General features: G+C 46.5%; 1 protein-coding gene across 4 annotated transcripts in view; it reads right to left on the reverse strand.

Annotated features, from left to right (window-relative positions):
* Positions 1-4,220: 4,220 nt before the first annotated feature.
* Positions 4,221-18,310, reverse strand: part of LGMN (legumain) — a 33,827-nt gene continuing 19,737 nt past the window's right edge. For all 4 annotated transcript variants that reach the window (XM_077323531.1, XM_077323533.1, XM_077323534.1 and 1 more), the window contains exons 8-14: positions 18,075-18,141; positions 14,617-14,735; positions 12,120-12,209; positions 11,058-11,258; positions 7,968-8,138; positions 6,260-6,327; positions 4,221-5,056 (exon numbers count right to left, since the gene is read on the reverse strand). In XM_077323531.1, the coding sequence (XP_077179646.1) occupies positions 5,008-5,056; positions 6,260-6,327; positions 7,968-8,138; positions 11,058-11,258; positions 12,120-12,209; positions 14,617-14,735; positions 18,075-18,141 (765 nt within the window). In that variant the 3' untranslated portion in view covers positions 4,221-5,007. The remainder of the gene's footprint in view (positions 5,057-6,259; positions 6,328-7,967; positions 8,139-11,057; positions 11,259-12,119; positions 12,210-14,616; positions 14,736-18,074; positions 18,142-18,310) is intronic.

Below are 18,310 nucleotides of genomic sequence, written 5' to 3' on the forward strand. Positions count from 1 at the left end.
TGATGCATTATAATTCCAGGGGATCCCCAGGCCCCACCTGGAGGCTGGCATCCCTAGACTTCCCCAGCCAAACCATCTTGGGTTCCAACTTCGATGGATTTTAGGGAATGTAACTTTATTTAGGATTGCATTGTAAATATCTCCCTTCAGACAAATAGAGTTAAGAACTGGAGAGTGAACATTTCCCTCCTTTCCTAATATTCTCAAGTGGTGGCATATGTGTGCCTTTTTTAAACAAAAGGGGACAGGACCTGACTGTTGGAAATACTTGTAATGTATTCAGCACTGAAGCAATTTTGTTCTCAGACATTCGGGCTGGAAAATGGGTATATCAATAGTAGTTTATTTTCTGGTTTCTTGTTGGGGGCTGACAGTTAATAAAGGTCCTTGTTATTGTTACGGTCTGTTTCGTTCCTGCTACTTTACAATCCTTCTTTTGTTTACTTTTGTTTTTTTCCCAGCTCAGGGAATGTCTGATGCTTGCAAATGAGTTTGCTTGGCTCCAATTTACATGAGGAAACATTTCCCCACTGGACATCCTTCCTTGCTTTTTCGTTTACTTCTTACAGTCTTTGGCAACCCTATCATGTGCGGAACATGCACGGCAGCGTCAGGAAGAGATGCTTGGCTCAGCAGGATTCGCAAGAAGCGACTCCATGACTACAAAACTCAAGGGCAATGGTGGATTTTTACTGTCCTTATTGGTGAACAGTAAGAATTTACTGTCACTCTGAACTTGGGCTCATTTCCTGACCTCCTGAGGGGGGAAAAACATATTTACCGCCTCAAAAATAGAGTCCAGTCTTCTCTCTCTCACTCTCTTTCGCAAGAGATATGAAACATCAGCAGACTGGAGAAACCTTGTGAAACCTATGAGGCCACGGATCACGAGACCAAAACCCAAGACTAGCTTTTTCTTATCTTACTTAGTACGAACAGTGAGAAAGAGTGTTGGACTATGATTTGGGACACTTGAGGTCCAAACTAGAGTGATCTTGGGCTCACCACAGTCCTGATATAGTGCTGTTCTCACAGAGCAGGAATATCAGGGCTTTGTCAGCCTCACCTCCCTCACAGGGTGTCTGTGGTGGGGAGAGGAAGGGAAGGTGATTGTAAGCCGCTTTGAGACACCTTCTGGTAGGGAAAAGCAGGGTATAAAAATCAACTCTTCTTCAAATTCCCATGGGGGTGATTTTGGGGCTGGTCTTTCTCCCAGCCTAAGCTACCTCACAGCGTTGTTGAGGAGATAAGGATGAATGACGTATGCTGCCCCAAGCTCCTTGGAAGAAAAAATACAATGGATAGATAGGTATATTGATGCTATGTAGCAAAGTGTAATCCAGAAGGAGTAAGGCCTAATCAAAATGGTGGCCATTTTGTTTCTTGTCAGAACTGCCAGGACCTTAAAGAGCTGGGGGCTTTTGGAAGAGGTTTGGCCGAATTTCCCTTCTCCATGTGGCAGATCTAGGAACCAAACAGAACTCCACACCTTCATATAGCCTCTGTCAATGTTAAAGCAATAAACTAGCAAAAAGAAGCTGGCAAATACTCTTAATCAAAGGTTCATGAAAGTACGTTTGGGCAGAATCCAAAAAGTACCCACAGGCTCAAAAAAGGTCAAGGACCCAATAATATTGCAATGTGCATAGTATTTAGGAAAAGCTCTTAGTCTGCAAATAGTCTGAAGGTTTATTGTGTAAAGGAGAACCAACACTCCATCCTCTCTGTTTGTGTTGCCTGCACAATTCTGGCTTCTCACATACTGGCCCTGATTATCTCAGAATCACCCAGTCCCTTGATACTTCCAATTATCGGTTAACTTCAGTTTCGGGTAGTGGTGAAGAGCAGCAGGCTCCAGGTTTCATTCCCCACTTCTCCACATACAGCCAGCTGGTTGACCTTGGGCCAGTCACAGTTCTTCCAGAACTCTCTCACCCCCCACCTACCTCACAGGACGTCTGTTGTGGGGAGAAGAAGGGAAGGCGATCGTAAGCTGCTTTGAGACACCTTTTAGTAGTAAAAAGCAGGGCAACTCCTCCCCCCTTCTCCAGTAAGGATCTAAACTGGTTTACAAAATTCTCCTCTTTGCCATTTCATCCTTACAACAGCTCCTTTGAAGTAGGTTAAGGTGTGAGAGAGTGACGGTTCAAGTTGCCCAGCAAGATTCCATGGTGGAGTTGGGATTTGAACCTGGGTCACCTAGCTCAGATCGCTCAGAGATGTTAACCCCACCTTTGTTTTCTAGTCTGCAGGATGTTTTCCACACTCCCTGTTTGTTCTGCCGCCAGGCCAATAGCACAGGGGTGCTCTAGAGGTATTTGGAGCACGTTCTTTTTTGGCTCTGCAACCTCCCAGGATCATCCTGAAGTGGGTGGCCAAGTCTGAGGAATCTGGGTTGATTTTCCAGCGAGGTACGTTTGCCCCAAGCAGATGGATGACACACCTGTCTTATGATTATAGAGCACACCCAGGCCAAAGCAGTGTAGCAAAACTGCTGGATAGAAAGCATTTCTGTATTCCCATTTCCTCGTTTCCCCCTGAAGTAATAAAAGTAGCAGAGAAGCAAATAGACTTGCCACTACTGGAGAAGAGTTGCACCATACTGAAATGGAGTTCAGAATCAGAATGACAGAGAGCTGGAAGAATCCACAAAGGGCCATCCAGTCCAGCCTCTTGCTCAGGGGCTCAAAATCACATCCTCCTGACAGGTGTTCACCGAATCTCCTCCTTAAAAACTTCCAATGAAGGAGATTCCACCTCCCTGTGAGGCAGCCCACACCATCAGAAAATGCTTAATAATATTTAACTGGATCCCCCTTTCCCATAATGTGTACCCACTGCTCCTATTCCTTCTCTCTAAAGCTGCAGTAAACAAGTCGGCCCCCTTTTCAACATTAATTTATTATGGGATTAATATTGTGCTGTTTATTCAGAAACCTGTCTACCTTTTTACATAGATTCAAGTGGGTAGCCATGTTGGTCTGAAGTAGCACAACAAAATTTGAGTCCAACAGCACCATGAATAAATCTTTGCAGATTTATTGGACTCTAGTTTTGTTGTACCTTTTACATAGTTAAACATAGTCATAAGCCTAGAATCTATCATGACAAGGGTGGTAGGTTCACTTTAAGCAGGGGTGGAAGATCAAGGTTATCCTGGTCCAGACAGCCAATTTAGCATTCTCCCCACTCATCATGATGAACCTGCCTGCTAAGGAACCCAGGCATTTGGGCTTTCACAGTCCTGGATGTTGAAGAGAAATCTGGGACAGATTCTAGATCCATGCAGAGCATGGTTGGGCTTTGCAAGCACCCTGTAGGTCCATGCAGAACAAGGGCATGGTTGGGCTTTGCAAGTACCCTGTATAGACTGAGCACACCACACAGTAGGGCTTGGCCAATATGGTATTAATGGCCAGAGTCTACTCCTAGCCAGAGTAGTTCAGCAATGGAATTGATTGCCTAAGGAGGTGGTGAGCTCCCCCTCACTGGCAGTCTTCAAGCATGTCATGGATGTCTTAGGTTGATCCTGCATTGAGCAGGGGGGTTGGACTGGATAGCCTGTATGGCCCCTTCCTACTCTATGATTCTAGCCCATGGATGACATTGGGTCATTGTTTCTGAGCCTAAACTTCCACCCATGTTTGTTCTGAAGAGGAAAATGGGGATGGGGGCTGAGGCAATGTATGCCAACCTGAGGCCCTTGGAGGAAGGGGAAGAGATGTAGTAAATAGATATTATGACATGATATTGTGTGGAGACTGTATTAATCATGATAGACAAGCTATCACGGAAAGATATTCAAGGCGACTCCAGAATTAGACTCACACAGAGCTGGAAGAGACCACAAAGAGCCATCCAATCCAGCCCCACACTTTCACAGGGGCTTAAAAATCACACAAGTGTTCGTCCAATCTCCTAAAATCTTCCACGAAGGAGACTCCACCCTCTTGTCACTGCCTTTCATAGAATCATAGAGTTAGAAGGGACCTCCAGGGTCATCTAGTCCAACCCCCTGCACAATGCAGGAACTCACAACTACCTGCCCACCCACAGTAAGCTTGAAAGCTTGTTTGCCACCTCTGACCTCCCCAAGGAACCTCTGAGGTAACCCAGTCCCCTCCCTCCCCAAACACTTTGACAAACCAAGAGTAGTGAGGCTGTGGACGGGTCAAGATCTAATCCCACCCCCTGGAGAATGAGTTTAAATGATCCTGTAATTATCTCATCAACTTCCTTTATTCACAGGTTCCTCCAAATGCTGCTCAAGTCTCTCAACACATGGTGTAAACATACAATTACATAAGAATCCAAAACACAAACCGCAATAAGTCTTGGAGGGCGGGGGGAACGGAGGCGGGGGGAGAGAAGAAGAACAATCTCTATGTCCGAATGGGATTTGTTCTTTAATTTTCCTATATACCCAAACGTTTGAAAGCATAAAATCATTAAAACATATAGACGCTCTTTATTTTAGCTTGTAAAGGTCGGGGAACAAACTGGGCTTCTATTCCTGAGCCAATGAGCAAAATAACGGCACCCTTTTCAAATCATTACTTTTCAATTATTAAAAAAAAACAAAAACAGGAAATAGTGTTCATTACAGGCCATTCCCTGGCTAATTCTCAGGATAGCGTTTAAAAAAATAAACAACTGAGTACAAGACTGCAATCGAGTTAAACCCAAAACACACTTCCATAGTGGAAGTCTTCATATCACAAGGGGAAGGGGGGGGGGAATCAAGCAATGAATATGCATTGCAATTTTAAAGATACTGATAAACTGGTTGTCTCCAGGGGCCTTCTGAAAGTGCTTCTTGCAATGACGCAAATCCCTGAAGAGCATTGGAACATTTTTCATCCATTCGTTCAAGCTTTAAAGTGCAGAATCTGGTCAGAGGCGTCCACGAGAGCTTCCACGGTAATTTATTCCCTCTGTGGGTGCACATGGCCGCCCTCTCTCTGCTTTGTAGGAACTCATGCTCTGATTCCTATCAGCTGTCTTCTCTTACAAGGCTGAATGTTCCACACACACTTGATTCATGGCTGCCAGAATCCTGCAAAAGAAAGGGAAGCTGTCTTATGCTGAACAGTACCGCTGATCTAGCAAGATCCATATTGCCCCCTCTGACTGGCAGCAGCTCTCTGATTCAGCCTTTCTCAACTTTTTAACCATTGAGAAACATTCTTCAAGTTTCAATAAACACCAGAAGTGGCGCAATCATGCAGAACATGGGTGGGAAGCACAGCTGTGACACGCCCACCCAAGGCCCCTCCCTTTCCCACCCCCTCCAGGCCCCTCATTGGCCGTTTTGTGAGGAGCGGGCCAGGTCAATGTGACCATATATGGTCATATCACCCAATAAATGTTTAACAAATTTGAAAATATCTTAAAAATCAATTAACTCCCACCCATTCAGGAAACCCCAGGGCCTCAGGAAACCTTGGTTGAGAAAGCCTGATCTAGAGTCTCAGACAGAGGTTTTTCACCATTCATTCATTCATTCATTCATTCATTCATTCATTCATTCATTCATTCATTCATTCATTCATTCATTCATTCATTCTTTTTTTTTAGATTTATATACCACCCTGTCTTTGAAAACTTAGGAAGGCACAAGATTAAAAAATATATTCAATCCGATATATAATAAATCTAAATTAAAAAAATTAAAACTCCCATGTAAATATTAATTGCTGAAATATTAACATTGCCCGTGAGGCCATCTCATGGATGTGGGGGGGGGGGTGTCGTAGAGAAGGCTTCTGTCAAGGATTCAGCCTCGGGGAGTCGGACAGAGGGGGCAGCAGTTTCTGAGGCTACTTCCGGTCTCTACCAGAAACCTTTTTGCTAGAGATGCCGGACCTTGCACCTGGGACTTTCTGTGTGCAGAGCAGATGGCTCTACCTCTGAACCACAGCTCTCACCCTCCACATCCAGTCGCTCTAATCATTCTTGCGATTGTTTTGTTTTGGCAGACTTCCGTGTAGTGATAGAAGCATGCTATACTCAGAAGTTCCACACAGGATTGGAGAATGTTTTGCTTAACACCCTCCCACAAAGCAGATTCAACTAGCCAGTTTCAGGTGAGCAGCCGTGTTGGTCTACAATAGAAGAACAAGATCTTCGTCTGGTAACTCCTTCAAGACCAAGGGGTCTTTGATTCTTGGAAGCTTATTGACTCTTGGAGGTGCCTCGAAGTTAGCCAGCCCCAGCATCATCAGCTGTTTCCCCAACCTCCACTGCGTGCGGAAATTACCTGTCGATGGGATATCCCAGTTCACAGACATTGACCAAAGCATACAGCTGTCTCAGGGCATATTCATACTGAAAGGCAATAAAAGCAGGAGAAAGGTTACCCTTTTTCTATTTAAAACGGTTCTCTCCCACTTTACAACTCTACCTTTCTACTCCTGGGAAAGCCAGCTGGGAGGCACAGGATACCCCCCCCCCTCCACCAGAGATGATCTTTTCTTCTTTTTTTAAATGCTGGATAGCTCCAGCTTTTATTTTGTTTTAGAAAGAAAATAACATAAAAAAAGAAAGAACAAAAGATTATAGTTCAGGAACAATTCAGTTCACCCTACTCACATATTTGTTAATGCATATATAACTATCTGGCTAATTATTAATCCATATTTAGTTAATGCATATATACCTATCTAGCTAAATGTTGTAAGAAGTACCCCCAATGTTCTTCAAATTCTTCGACTGGTCTTCCATTAACTAGGCTAGTAAGTGTTGCCATTTTGGTCCATTCTCCCAACTTTTCGATCCAGTCTGTTATTTTTGATATATCTTCTTGTCTCCATCTTCTTGCAAACACCATCCTTGCTGCCAGAGATGATCTACCCATCCAGGATATCCCCCCCCTCCAAGAGATCTCTACATCCAGGCATGGAATAGACCCAGGTCTGCTCAGTTTCAGCAAGGCAGGCTGCATGATATGCCTTCCAGCCATGACCTTCTCAACCCAAACTGTGGCATAAGAATTCAAGAGATGGAGTTCATCTCATTTCTGTAGCATCAGGGAATCTCCAGGTGCTGTTGCTCTCCTTGCTTCCTGTTGGGAACTTAGGGAAACGTTCCACATTTCAAATAGACGTGCTCCAAGCATCAGATGTCATACCAGGGATTAATCCAGTTTTAAGATTCCCCCCTGACTATCTAGCGTACTTTATGTAAGGGAAACAAAAACGTATTTTGCTGGGGGGGGGGGGGCAAGTCATCACACGGACTAAAGGGTAACCCAAATGGCTTGAACGAGGGCATCTGTTAGTTGTGGTGAGAAAACCCTCCCCACTGGCAAAAGGAAACCCTTCATGTCACTTGACAAAACCGAGCATTTTGGACCCCCGATGCAAGCAGGCAGATCAGGATGCTGGCATCTCACTCTGCATTTTGCTCAGCTGCAGAAACGCAGGTATTTATTCCATTTTGATCCCTTTTGACAGCTGGCATTCAGCTTCCAAAGCTGTTTGCAGGCATCAAAGCCAAGCGAATCCCCAAGCCTCACTGGAGAGAAGAGTTATGGCTTTGGAACGAGCGTGCTCCGGGAAGATCCACAGACACGGATTCACTTCTCCTTCCTGTAGCCACTTTCCCTTTTGACAGAGAGACGTAGAGGGATGGCTCCACAGCTCCTCCAACCAGACCGGTCAGCCTCCAAAACCTGCTTAGCAGAGACAACCAGAGGCCTCTTCTACCCAAGAGCTCCAGCCCTGGGGACAGGCTAAATAAAGTCCCAAGGGGAGGGGACTTTTCCCTGAGCTGGCAAGACGAAGGGGCACCAAACGTGGGTCCCTCGCACCCATTGAGAATACGGCTGAGCACTTTCCGTGGAACAAAGCAAGCAGCAGGGAAGAATCTGGCCTCCAGTGCTGCATGTTTTGCCCAAGAACAGTAGCAGTGCTTCACTAAGGACAGGAGGAATACGGGAAATGGCCTCAAGTTTCCAGCTGACCCACCTGAGGACTGTGCCAATTGAAGCAGCGGTTTTTGAAGTGATTGGCAGCGAGCTTGTAGCAGTCGTGATTGCTGAGGCTCATCCTGTCGGATAAAATCTGCTCGGTCCGCACTGCGGAGTTGGTGATCACGTACACGGTCTTGTACATGGACTCTTGGATCAGCTGTTTGGTCTGTAAGAGAAGGAAAAGGATGACTTAATAACTGAGATAACGACTTCCACGTGGGCTCTGGAAGGGGGTTCCTATGAAGGCCATTTGGTGTTCTTTATGATCCTTTTTGGCAATTAGCTCTAAGGGACAGAAGACAATCAATTGCTTGTTTGAATGCAGAGGGGGTGGAACTCGACATCAGAAATGGTGACATTTTTGTGCAAGGGCTTTTATAGGGTGTACAATTAATGATTCTCGGCTAACGACTCAAGCCCGGGGTGGAGAGAAACCTGCCCTAAGAATGACGATTTTATACCTTCAGATCATTTGGGGTAGGCACTGACAGAACAAGATCGGAATCCCCCAGAGCTGGAAGAGACCAGAAAGGGGCATCCAGTCCAGTCGCCCACCTTCTCGGGGGCTTATTTAATCACACCCTCCTGACAGGTGCTCATCCAGTCTCCTCCTAAAAGCTTCCAACAAAGGTGACTCTGTCACCCTCTGAGTCAGCCTAAAGGTAAAGGTAAAAGGTATCCCCAGTGCAAGCACTGAGTCATGTCTGACCCTTGGGGTGATGCCCTCTAGCGTTTTCATGGCAGACTCAATACGGGGTGGTTTGCCAGTGCCTTCCGTAGTCATTACCATTTACCCCTCCCCCCCCAGCAAGCTGGGTACTCATTTTACCGACCTCGGAAGGATGGAAGGCTGAGTCAACCTTGAGCCGGCTGCTGGGATTGAACTCCCAACCTCATGGGCAGAAGTTCAGACTGCATGTCTGCTGCCTTACCACTCTGCACCACAAGAGGCTCTTCTGAGTCAATTCCATCTATAAGCCCTCACTGTCAGAAAATGCTTTCTAAAATTTAAGTGGAGCCTCCTTTCCCATATGCCCACAGGCATACCAAGATTTTTCTAGGGGTTGCCTATAAGTTACCCTTCTAAAATTTCCAAGCTCAAAGAGAAGATGCTTGGCTCGAATCAACTGTTCAAGGGAGAAAGCCATGCTTCTGGCCTACAGTCTAGCAGCACCTGTAAAAGACTTTCATTTTTAGCATGCCCTCGAAAGAGCGAGACTTCTAAATGTGTGGGCAGTTTCTGCTAAAGTCTCAAAAATCAGACATGTAGGAGGCCCATCTGCCTCCACACGACTTCTTTGACTCAGCAGCGCTCGGCTCTTGTCTCTGGTTCGTAACCTCCAAAGAGGCACTTGTTTTCTCATGCTGTTCATCCTAGGTTTTGCCACCTGTGTCCCAGTAACACTAAATTTTGTAAGGCATTCCCATAAGAGAGCCAGATATTTCTGGGCACAGGAGTTGGAAGTCTGAGCCTCATACAAGAATTAAGACATCCCCAGAAACAACTTCTCTAAGCACATTCTGAGGCGTTTGCAGAACTGGCTCTTATTCATGCAGAAGGACAACTTTGGGGGATAGTTACTCTGTGATTAGAATCAGAGAGTTGGAAGGGACTTCCAAGGTCATCTAGTCCAACCCCCTGCACAATGCAGGAGCTCACAACTACCTGCCCACCCACAGTGACACCAATTTCATGCCCCCGTGATCCCCCCACCAAAAAAATCTCCAGGATCCATCTTGGCATGGAGAAAACTCACCTACCATCCCATAGTGGCAATCATCAATTCCCTTGGTATGCAAAGGAATGTCCACAAGAGACCATCACTGGTACATCCCTTCCTGCCAGGCTAAGGACACATGTCCCCTGTCTCTGGCTCAGACCTTAGTTTAGGTACGATGATTTCATTGAGTGGCTCTTCCTCTGTCATTTTGGGATTAATAAAACTATTTTGCTCTACGTGATCACTGAAGTAATATCCACAAAGGTCTTGGAGCCCTTGGAAAGGAATTCTTTCTCATTTGTGTAGTGCTGCAGAGATCAGACTTACTTTCAAAGTGCAATGAAGTTTTGCATTGAGATTTTGTGCCCAAATTTAGGAATGGGCACACCTCACTTGCGGGCAGCCTTCTGGCTGGGCTGGTGTTTGTCAGATGACAGATACTGCAGCTCATAATTGGCCAACTCTCCGAAGTGTACCAGGGGTGCAGCTCAGTTGCCAGAGGAAGACTATCACCCAATGTGGTGTGGACTCTGGTGATTTTTTTAGATGCTGCTCCCCTTCCCCCACCCCTGAACTATTTAAGAGGACTTTTAGAACCTGGGCCTGCTGCACTGTGTGCCTGATAATATGTAGTTGCTGGTTTGAATGGTTTTGGTACTCTGTATATACGGACACTGCTTTGAGTGTACAACAGAAGAGCAGCAGAGAAATAGAATCATAGAGGTGGAAGGGGCCATACAGGCCATCAAGTCCAACCCTCTGCTCAGTGCAGGATCAGCCTAAAGCATCCAGGATGAGGATCTGTCCAGCCACTGCTTAAGGACTGCCAGTGAAAGGGAGATTCCACACCTCCTTAGGCAGCCAATTCCACTACTGAACTATGAACATTTCCCCCTGATATCTTGCCGGTATAATTCTACACATACTTTAAAGACATCACTGTAGGTCCTACCCTCTGCTGCCAACAGGAGCCGCTCCCTGCCCTCCTCTAAGTGACAACCTTTCAAATAAAATCAGAGTCCAGTAGCACCTTTAAGACCTACTGGACTCTGATTTTATTGTGCTACTTCAGACCAACACGGCTACCGATTTGAATCTAACCTTTCAATCATGTCCCCTCTCAACCTCCTCTTCTCCAGAAGAAACACCACTGGAAATGAAATTCTGTCCATAGCAAGCCCTGCGGTCATGCTAGTTAAACATTAACCAACACAATTTGCAGAAGGTAACTCTTCTGTGTGCTCTGTGCAAATAACGCCCTGAGTCCTGAACACTGAAGCGTTGCTGACGGACATCCACGATACTGGTGCAGTTTGCTCTTCCCTAAATATGTCCCGGCACAATTTGCATGGCTTCATTCTCACCCTTAGATGCATCGTGATCTCTTCTGCGATGGCCTTTGCTTTGTACTTGTCATTGGTGGCCATCAGCCTGCGCTTCATGATTGCAAAGGGCACATCGGGACTTGGAGTGAGGTCATAGCTGCTCACGGGGGGCAAGGAAATTGGGGCGCTGGCAGCTTTGTTGGTACCTTGGAACTGTACCACTTTCATGTGAGAGATGGTCTGCGAGAAAAAAGGAGGAGAGACATCAAACATGCAAACTGGACAAAACTGGATCTATTCAGCATGTCCGTTTTCTGATGCTGAATTGCGACTTTGCAACGCAGTTCATTTTCATTAGATCCTTGAAATCATGCACCATCCACACAACAGCCTTGCTGGGTAGATCGAGATAGAGCGTTCGTCTGTCTGGAGCAGCGGAAAAGATCGAGATCAGCATGGTGGGACAAGAGGCAGAACTGAACTGAGAAACCCCGGGGAAAAAACAATTTATATACAATCATGAACAATGGATCTTCATGCCATTCGTCAGTTTCGGTTTAATTTCTGTGAAAGAACACCTGCATAATTTTATGGCTGGGGGTCACCACAACATGAGGAACTGGATTAAAGGTTCGTGGCATTAGGAAGGTTGAGAACCACTGCTCTAACCACTATACCAGCTTCCTGGGTGGAAATCCTGGGCTAGCCAAGAGTCTCCCACTGGGACTTCAGCCGTCCTTGATCCACACTTGACTGGGCTGCTATTCTTTTTAAGCAAGAGGAAAGGCCACAGCAACAGTCCTCTCTTGGAATGTTCATTGACAAAAACACCCCCCACCCACCCACAAGGGTTCTCTTTTCATTTCTTTTCACTTGGCCAGCATCAAGGCCAAAAGTTTCAGTTCCGAAAATACAAACCCTGCTTTAGAAAAGGAAACAGCCGATCGTGGTTGCAGCCCCAGACAAAGAAGACCCTGTCCCAGTGCCGTGAAACCCCCGATCCCTTTCCAGGTTTGCCTCTCGCTTTTTATTGCGCTGGAGGAAAGGACGAGACCAACCTCCCCTGGTTCCTAAAAGCCCACTCGGATGCCACGCACTCACTTTGTTTCCGTACTGCATCACGTGGCTGGTGTTGGTGCGCCGCTTTACCAGTTCAAACTGCTTATGAAGCGTTTCTTTTTTCAGATCCTCCTGCAAGCAAGACACAGAGAGAGAGAGAGAAGTATGTCAATGGCCATCAGCTTACAAACTGAGAAGAAAGCCCCCGCCCACAGAAAATGGCCCCTCCCTCCCAGGAGCTAGGCAATGAATGAGCAGAAAGAAGTTCTGCAGGGCTTTGCCCAAACCCAGAAGAGCAGTTCAGCTGGTGAAAAGGCACCAAAGAGAGATCTGTGTGCCGTGACAACCCTGCAGGTTCACAACAAGGTGTGGCACTTGACTCTTGCGTGACACACAGTATAAAACGTGGGATTTTTGAGAGAAATCTGGTTTCCCCACAATGCCCATCCTGCCAGTTAAAATCCTCTTGAAAAGCCCTGCACAGGGGAGGCAGGCGGTGAACAAGGACAGGGCTTTATTATTATTATTATTATTATTATTATTATTATTATTATTATTATTATTATTATTATTATTATTATTATTTAGACTTGTTACTCGCCTCTCCCCGGAGGCTCGAGATGAGTTTCAGCATAACCCCCCCCAGTAAAACCATACAATAAAATCCATAAAACCCCCAATACACAGTAATACACAAAATAAAATAATAAAACAGATGCAGCAAAAACTCCAATAATATCTATATAAGTTACCCCAGATACCCGTTCTAGAAGGGTGATGGGTGATGCAAAGCAGAGGGTGCTGATTATATTTTTCTACTGCTGCCACGCTGCTATAAAGGGGGGCCAGATTTTCCCTTGGCAGTTGTGGCCTCTGGCATCAACAATTCCTTCCCCCTGCAGGCTCTCCTAGCGCCTACATTGCTGTTTTGTCCTGGCACCCAAAGGGCAATCTCTTAAGCCAAGTTTACCTGAACTGTTCCATCTTTCCATGTTGGTTTTATGCTTGTGTCATTTTATGCCTTATTTTAATACTGATAATTTGGTCGTTTTTATTATACATTTTCACATTGTCCCTTGTCTGAACAGGGCTCTGGAGAGGGACTGCACCCACTTTCTAAATAAATCAATAATCTCTGCTTGGCTAAGGTGTTCCCTGGGTCACAGTGGGCCACTTGCTATTATACAAGCCGACCCTATCTCATGGGGTTGTTTTGGAGACAGAGATATCCCCTGTTGAGAGCCTAGCCTCCAAGGCTGAAGGGCCAGGACAACTAACACATGATTGCTAAGATAGCAGAAAAGAACGTGGAAGGCTAAGAAACACATGGAAGACGTGGAAGGGCTCGGAGGATGAAAAATCACAGCCCGCAAAATCTAAAGGATCACTCAAGTTACTCTAGGGAAACAAAACTGTTGAGTGACAGATGAGCCACATCCTGTCAATACCACAGAACAGAAGTGCTGAAAAGCCTTCACGGTCCCAAGAACTGAGCTGTCCTCTAGGTTGGACATACTGACCTTTCCTTCTCAAGAGTTACCGCCTTTGCCTGGCAGTCTCCACATCACAAATATGTACTGATGTCTTCACGCAACACTGACATGAATCTGGAAATCCCTAAAGCTGGGGGGGGGGGGTAGAGCAAATGGTCACTGCCAAATTGAACCAAAGGGGAAGGGCTCAGTTTGTACATATTGTGTGAGCCTGCACTGAGTTGTGTAGTGTGGTGTAGAAGAAGAAAAAGAAGAGGTCCCTTCCAACTCTATGATTCCATGACTTGGTTTCTTAGATGATGCTTTTCTCTACCCAAAGGAGTCTCAAAGTCGCCTTCCCTTTCCTCTCCCCACAACAGACACCCTGTGAGGCAGGTGAGGCTGAGAGAGCTCTGATATTCCTGCTTGGTGAGAACAGCTTTATCAGTGCTGTAGCCAGCCCAAGGCCACCCAGCTGGCTGCATGTGGGGGAGCAGGGAAGCAAATCCAGCTCGCCAGAGAGCCAGCTTGGTGTAGTGGTTAGGAGTGCGGACTTCTAGTCCGCACTCCTAACCACTACACCAAGCTGGCTCTCTGTAGTGGTTACAGAGTGTAGAACTACAGTGTATCAATGGGACTGCCTTTCCCATTGGAGGAGGAGGAGGTGGAGGAGGAGGAAGAGGAGAAACTGAAGGGAAAGCTGTCCTAAAGAAGCCCCGCCCCCTCCCCTTAGATTACTGGGGGCAAACTGAATTAAAGGTTTTACTGTGATATTATGTGATTTTGTTGTCTTGTGTTGTTACCCGCCCTGAGCGTCTAGGAAGGGCGGGTTAGAAGAATATTTATTTTATTATTTATTTATTGCAACGGGAAGACTTGGGTTCGGCCCCCCCTTTGGAGAGCCAACACTCAAAAGGAGTAACCATCTCTCAACTCCCAACGCGGAAAGCGCTCTCAGCAATGAACAAAGTTGCCGAGATCTGCACTAAAGCGAACAGAGTTCTCTAAAGAAAAGTTTGGAAGTCTGGTTAAAACAAGGCTGTATTGTTAGATCTCGCTTTACTCACGGCGTCAGAATCCTCCATCCAGTTGACACTGTACCAGTCCCCAAGGTACGTTTGCCTCTTTTCATCATAGTAGCACGCGTAAGATGACTCCTTAGGATTGGCGGCAGTCGTGGCGTAAACTGCAAAACCAAGACAGAAAAAAGTACTATGGAATCATTCCCCGTAAACGGTCCACTGTGGTGAGCTACGCTGTCAATGAGTCATTACATTCACGGCCAGCAGATGCACACAGTCAGGAACCCTAAGCACAGATGGCGTTAAAAGGGAAGTAGAAAAGGTCTCACGGCAGCTACCAGGCTGAGATTAAAGGGATCGACCCTGTCCAAAAATAAAAAGCTTGTAATTATACTCAGGCCAAATGGAAAAATTAGGGAAAGGCCTTAACCTCTAGGTCGGGGTGGCCAAACTGTGGCTCTGCAGATGTGGTATTGTGCTGGCAGGGGCTCATGGGAATTGTAGTCCACGGGCACTTGGAAAGCCACAGTTTGGCTACCCCCTTTTGTTGGCCTTCTAAGGCCAAGTAGTTAAGCACTGGATGAAACAGGATGCTGGGCTAGCTGGACCGCTGGTCTGATCCAGTGTGTCCTTCTTTATGTTTTTAGGCATCACAGCTGGATCTACAACCCATTGCAAATTAAATATTTTGGCTTAACACTTTTGCTGGGCACATTCGCCAATTCTATATGCCTTCAAAAAGCCCCTCCACACACAGCAGGCCATGAGTTAGAGCAGGGGTAGTCAACCTGTGGTCCTCCAGATGTCCATGGACTACAATTCCCATGAGCCCCTGCCAGCAAACCCTGGCAGGGGCTCATGGGAATTGTAGTCCATGGACATCTGGAGGGCCGCAGTTTGACTACCCCTGTCTGAGAGTGTCTGAATGGGCCACGGTCACTCAGCAAGTGTGGATTCCATTCCAGGCCTCCCAGATGCTAGTCTAACTACTCTACCACACTGGGGCTTGTCTGTTCTCTCTCTCCTCCCCTGCTATTTTAGTCAGGGTCCTCTCCTCTTGCTTATGTCATATTGTAAAGCAACACACATATGGAGGATGGAGCAGAGTTGTTCTCTCTTGCCCCAGAGGGACAGACCAGAACCAATGGCATTAAACCAAAAGAAATTCTGTCTAAACATCCGGAAGAAGTTCCTGATAGTTAGAGCGGTTTTCTCAGTGGAACAGGCTTCCTTGGGAGGTGGTGGGTTCTCCATCTTTGGAGATTTATAAACAGAGGCTGGATAGTCATCTGATGGAGAGGCTGATTCTGTGAAGGCTCAAGGGGCGGCAGGTTACAGTGGATGAGCGATAGGGTTGTGAGTGCCCTGCATAGTGCAGGGGGTTGGACTAGATGACCATGAGGTCCCTTCCAACTCTATGATTCTATGATGCTATGATTCTACATGCATCAGTGTTATTATAATAATATATAATGAAGGACTTTCAATGTTGCAGGCACAGTAGCTCGGCAAGTCTGACAACTGCCTTGCCAGTTACGGTGGGACTATCAATTGCAGATGACCAAGAGACTGGGCTGGGGGAAGGCTGAGAGAGATGGTCGCTTCTTCAATGTTTGTACCAGAGGCCAGAATTAATCTGGGGACTTTCCTTCTCACACTGTGTTTCGGCCACCGGTATTCTTTATGAACAAGCAGGAACGTCATTTGACCCTTGGCCCCTGTGGCAGAGACACACAAGCCATATGTAGAGTCAAAAGAAGAGCAAACGCTGGCAGGGGCTCATGGGAATTGTAGTCCATGGACATCTGGAGGACCACAGGTTGACTACCCCTGAGTTAGAGGACTCCCATGTACACGCTGGAAATCCTGTGGCCATCGTGCTTTGAAAAGTACGGCCCCAATCCAGAAATGCCATGTGAATCTCAGTTTGCTCTTCAAACGTTTAGGCTCCAGACTCAAATATTTATTCTCTTGGTAGTACCCAAGGCTGAGTAGGGTCGTCAAGGAGAGAAGCCCTTAGGTCCTAACAATGGAGCCCATCGCCGTTTCACAAAATATCAGCAGCGAATCTCAAAATGGCGCTCAGAGCACTAGAATCCTCTGTGGAGTCTGCCACTATCAGAGGTCTAGCAAGCATGGAACAGCCTCTGAGCATGTCTCTACCTAAAATGTGTGCATGTGGTTTTTGTGTGTGCATTGTGAGCTTTTTTGTGCACACTGCAAGGTTTGCTGAACCCTCATGCCCAGAGTCAATTCGGGAAAACCACGGGAAAACATCCTGCCTGCTGCAAAGGGGAAAGCATCCAGCTAGGAGCAGATTTGCTAACCAACCTTCATTCCCAACAGACATGCTGCAACCTTCAGGATCTCAGGTGAGCTGTCTGCAGGTATTTAAAGCCTCAGCTCATGTTCTGCAGCACTGAGTGAGCCCATCCTGTGGACCCAGGATCAGCCTAGAATGCAGTCTAGACTTCCTTCATTGGGGTTGTCAATATACGGCTCATTGCAGGCTTCCTTCCCCCACTCCTATTTCTTCAAATTGCATTTTTCTAAGCTGCTTGTGGGGGGCAAGTGGGGTAAAATCCCTAACCAAATACATTCTTTCTATCATTCCAGTTTTAGCATATTTATTTATTATTTAGATTTATTGGCCACAGGCTTGGGGCAGCTGACAACCATGAAAAAAAGATCCAAAAGGGATATGAAAACATTTAAGAACAATTTGAAATTTAAACCGAAGACCCTGCAGAATGCCCTGACTCGGGCCGCATTGGTCAGAGAGATTCTGGCATGAAGTTATATCCAGTGTTAAGAGGGAGGTGGAAAGGGAGGGGAGGGGCCCTTTGTGACGGCATGTTGAAGAAGAAGAAGAGTTGGTTCTTATATGCCGCTTTTCTCTACCTGAAGGAGGCTCAAAGCTGCTTACAGTCCCCTTCCCTTTGCTCTCCCCACAACAGACACCCTGTGAGGGGGGTGAGGCTGAGAGAGCGCTGATATCACTACTTGGTCAGAACAGCTTTATCAGCGCTGTGGCAAGCCCAAGGTCACCCATCTGGCTGCATGTGGGGGATTGCAGAATCGAACCCGGCTCGCCGGATTAGAAGTCTGCACTCCTAACCACTACACCAAACTGGCTCCCTGTAGTGGTTACAGAGTGTTGAACTGGCTCTCTTGTGTGCTTGTGTGACTCAACCATGTGCCTGGTGGAAGAACACCGTCTTGCAAGCCCTTTGGAACAGCATCAGCTCCAATAGGACCTAGATCTTGGCTGGCAGCTTGTTCTACCAAGCTGGAGCCAGGGCTGACTGCACTTCCTTGGGGCCAGGGACTAGCAGTAGGTTGAAATTTGTGGAGCACAATCCTCTTTGGGGGACATACCTGGACATACCTGAAATGAGCACCCTAACCGAATAAAATTCTGACCTGGGTTTCTGATTTCTATTTTAAGTGCAACCAGGGAAGACCTGACAGAGAATGTACCCAAACCTCAGACAATGACTTACCATTGATATCACCAGGCAGATGAACCATCATTGATCCAGATTCACAAGCTTCGATGTAAAACACCATCTGCAATTTACAATCAGGAAGCACAGTTTTACCCTGGCGAGCCCCAGGTTTTGCTAAGAAAGTAAATATATTGTTATAACAAACAAAAGAAGTAGGACTAATCCCATTAGGAACAGAAACCAAACTGGAGGGGAAGCCCCACCTATGCAAGTCTTTGCAGGAACAAGTC

The sequence above is a fragment of the Paroedura picta genome, chromosome 2 (assembly GCF_049243985.1).
Source record: "Paroedura picta isolate Pp20150507F chromosome 2, Ppicta_v3.0, whole genome shotgun sequence".
In the NCBI taxonomy this organism is placed as follows: Eukaryota; Metazoa; Chordata; class Lepidosauria; order Squamata; family Gekkonidae; genus Paroedura; species Paroedura picta.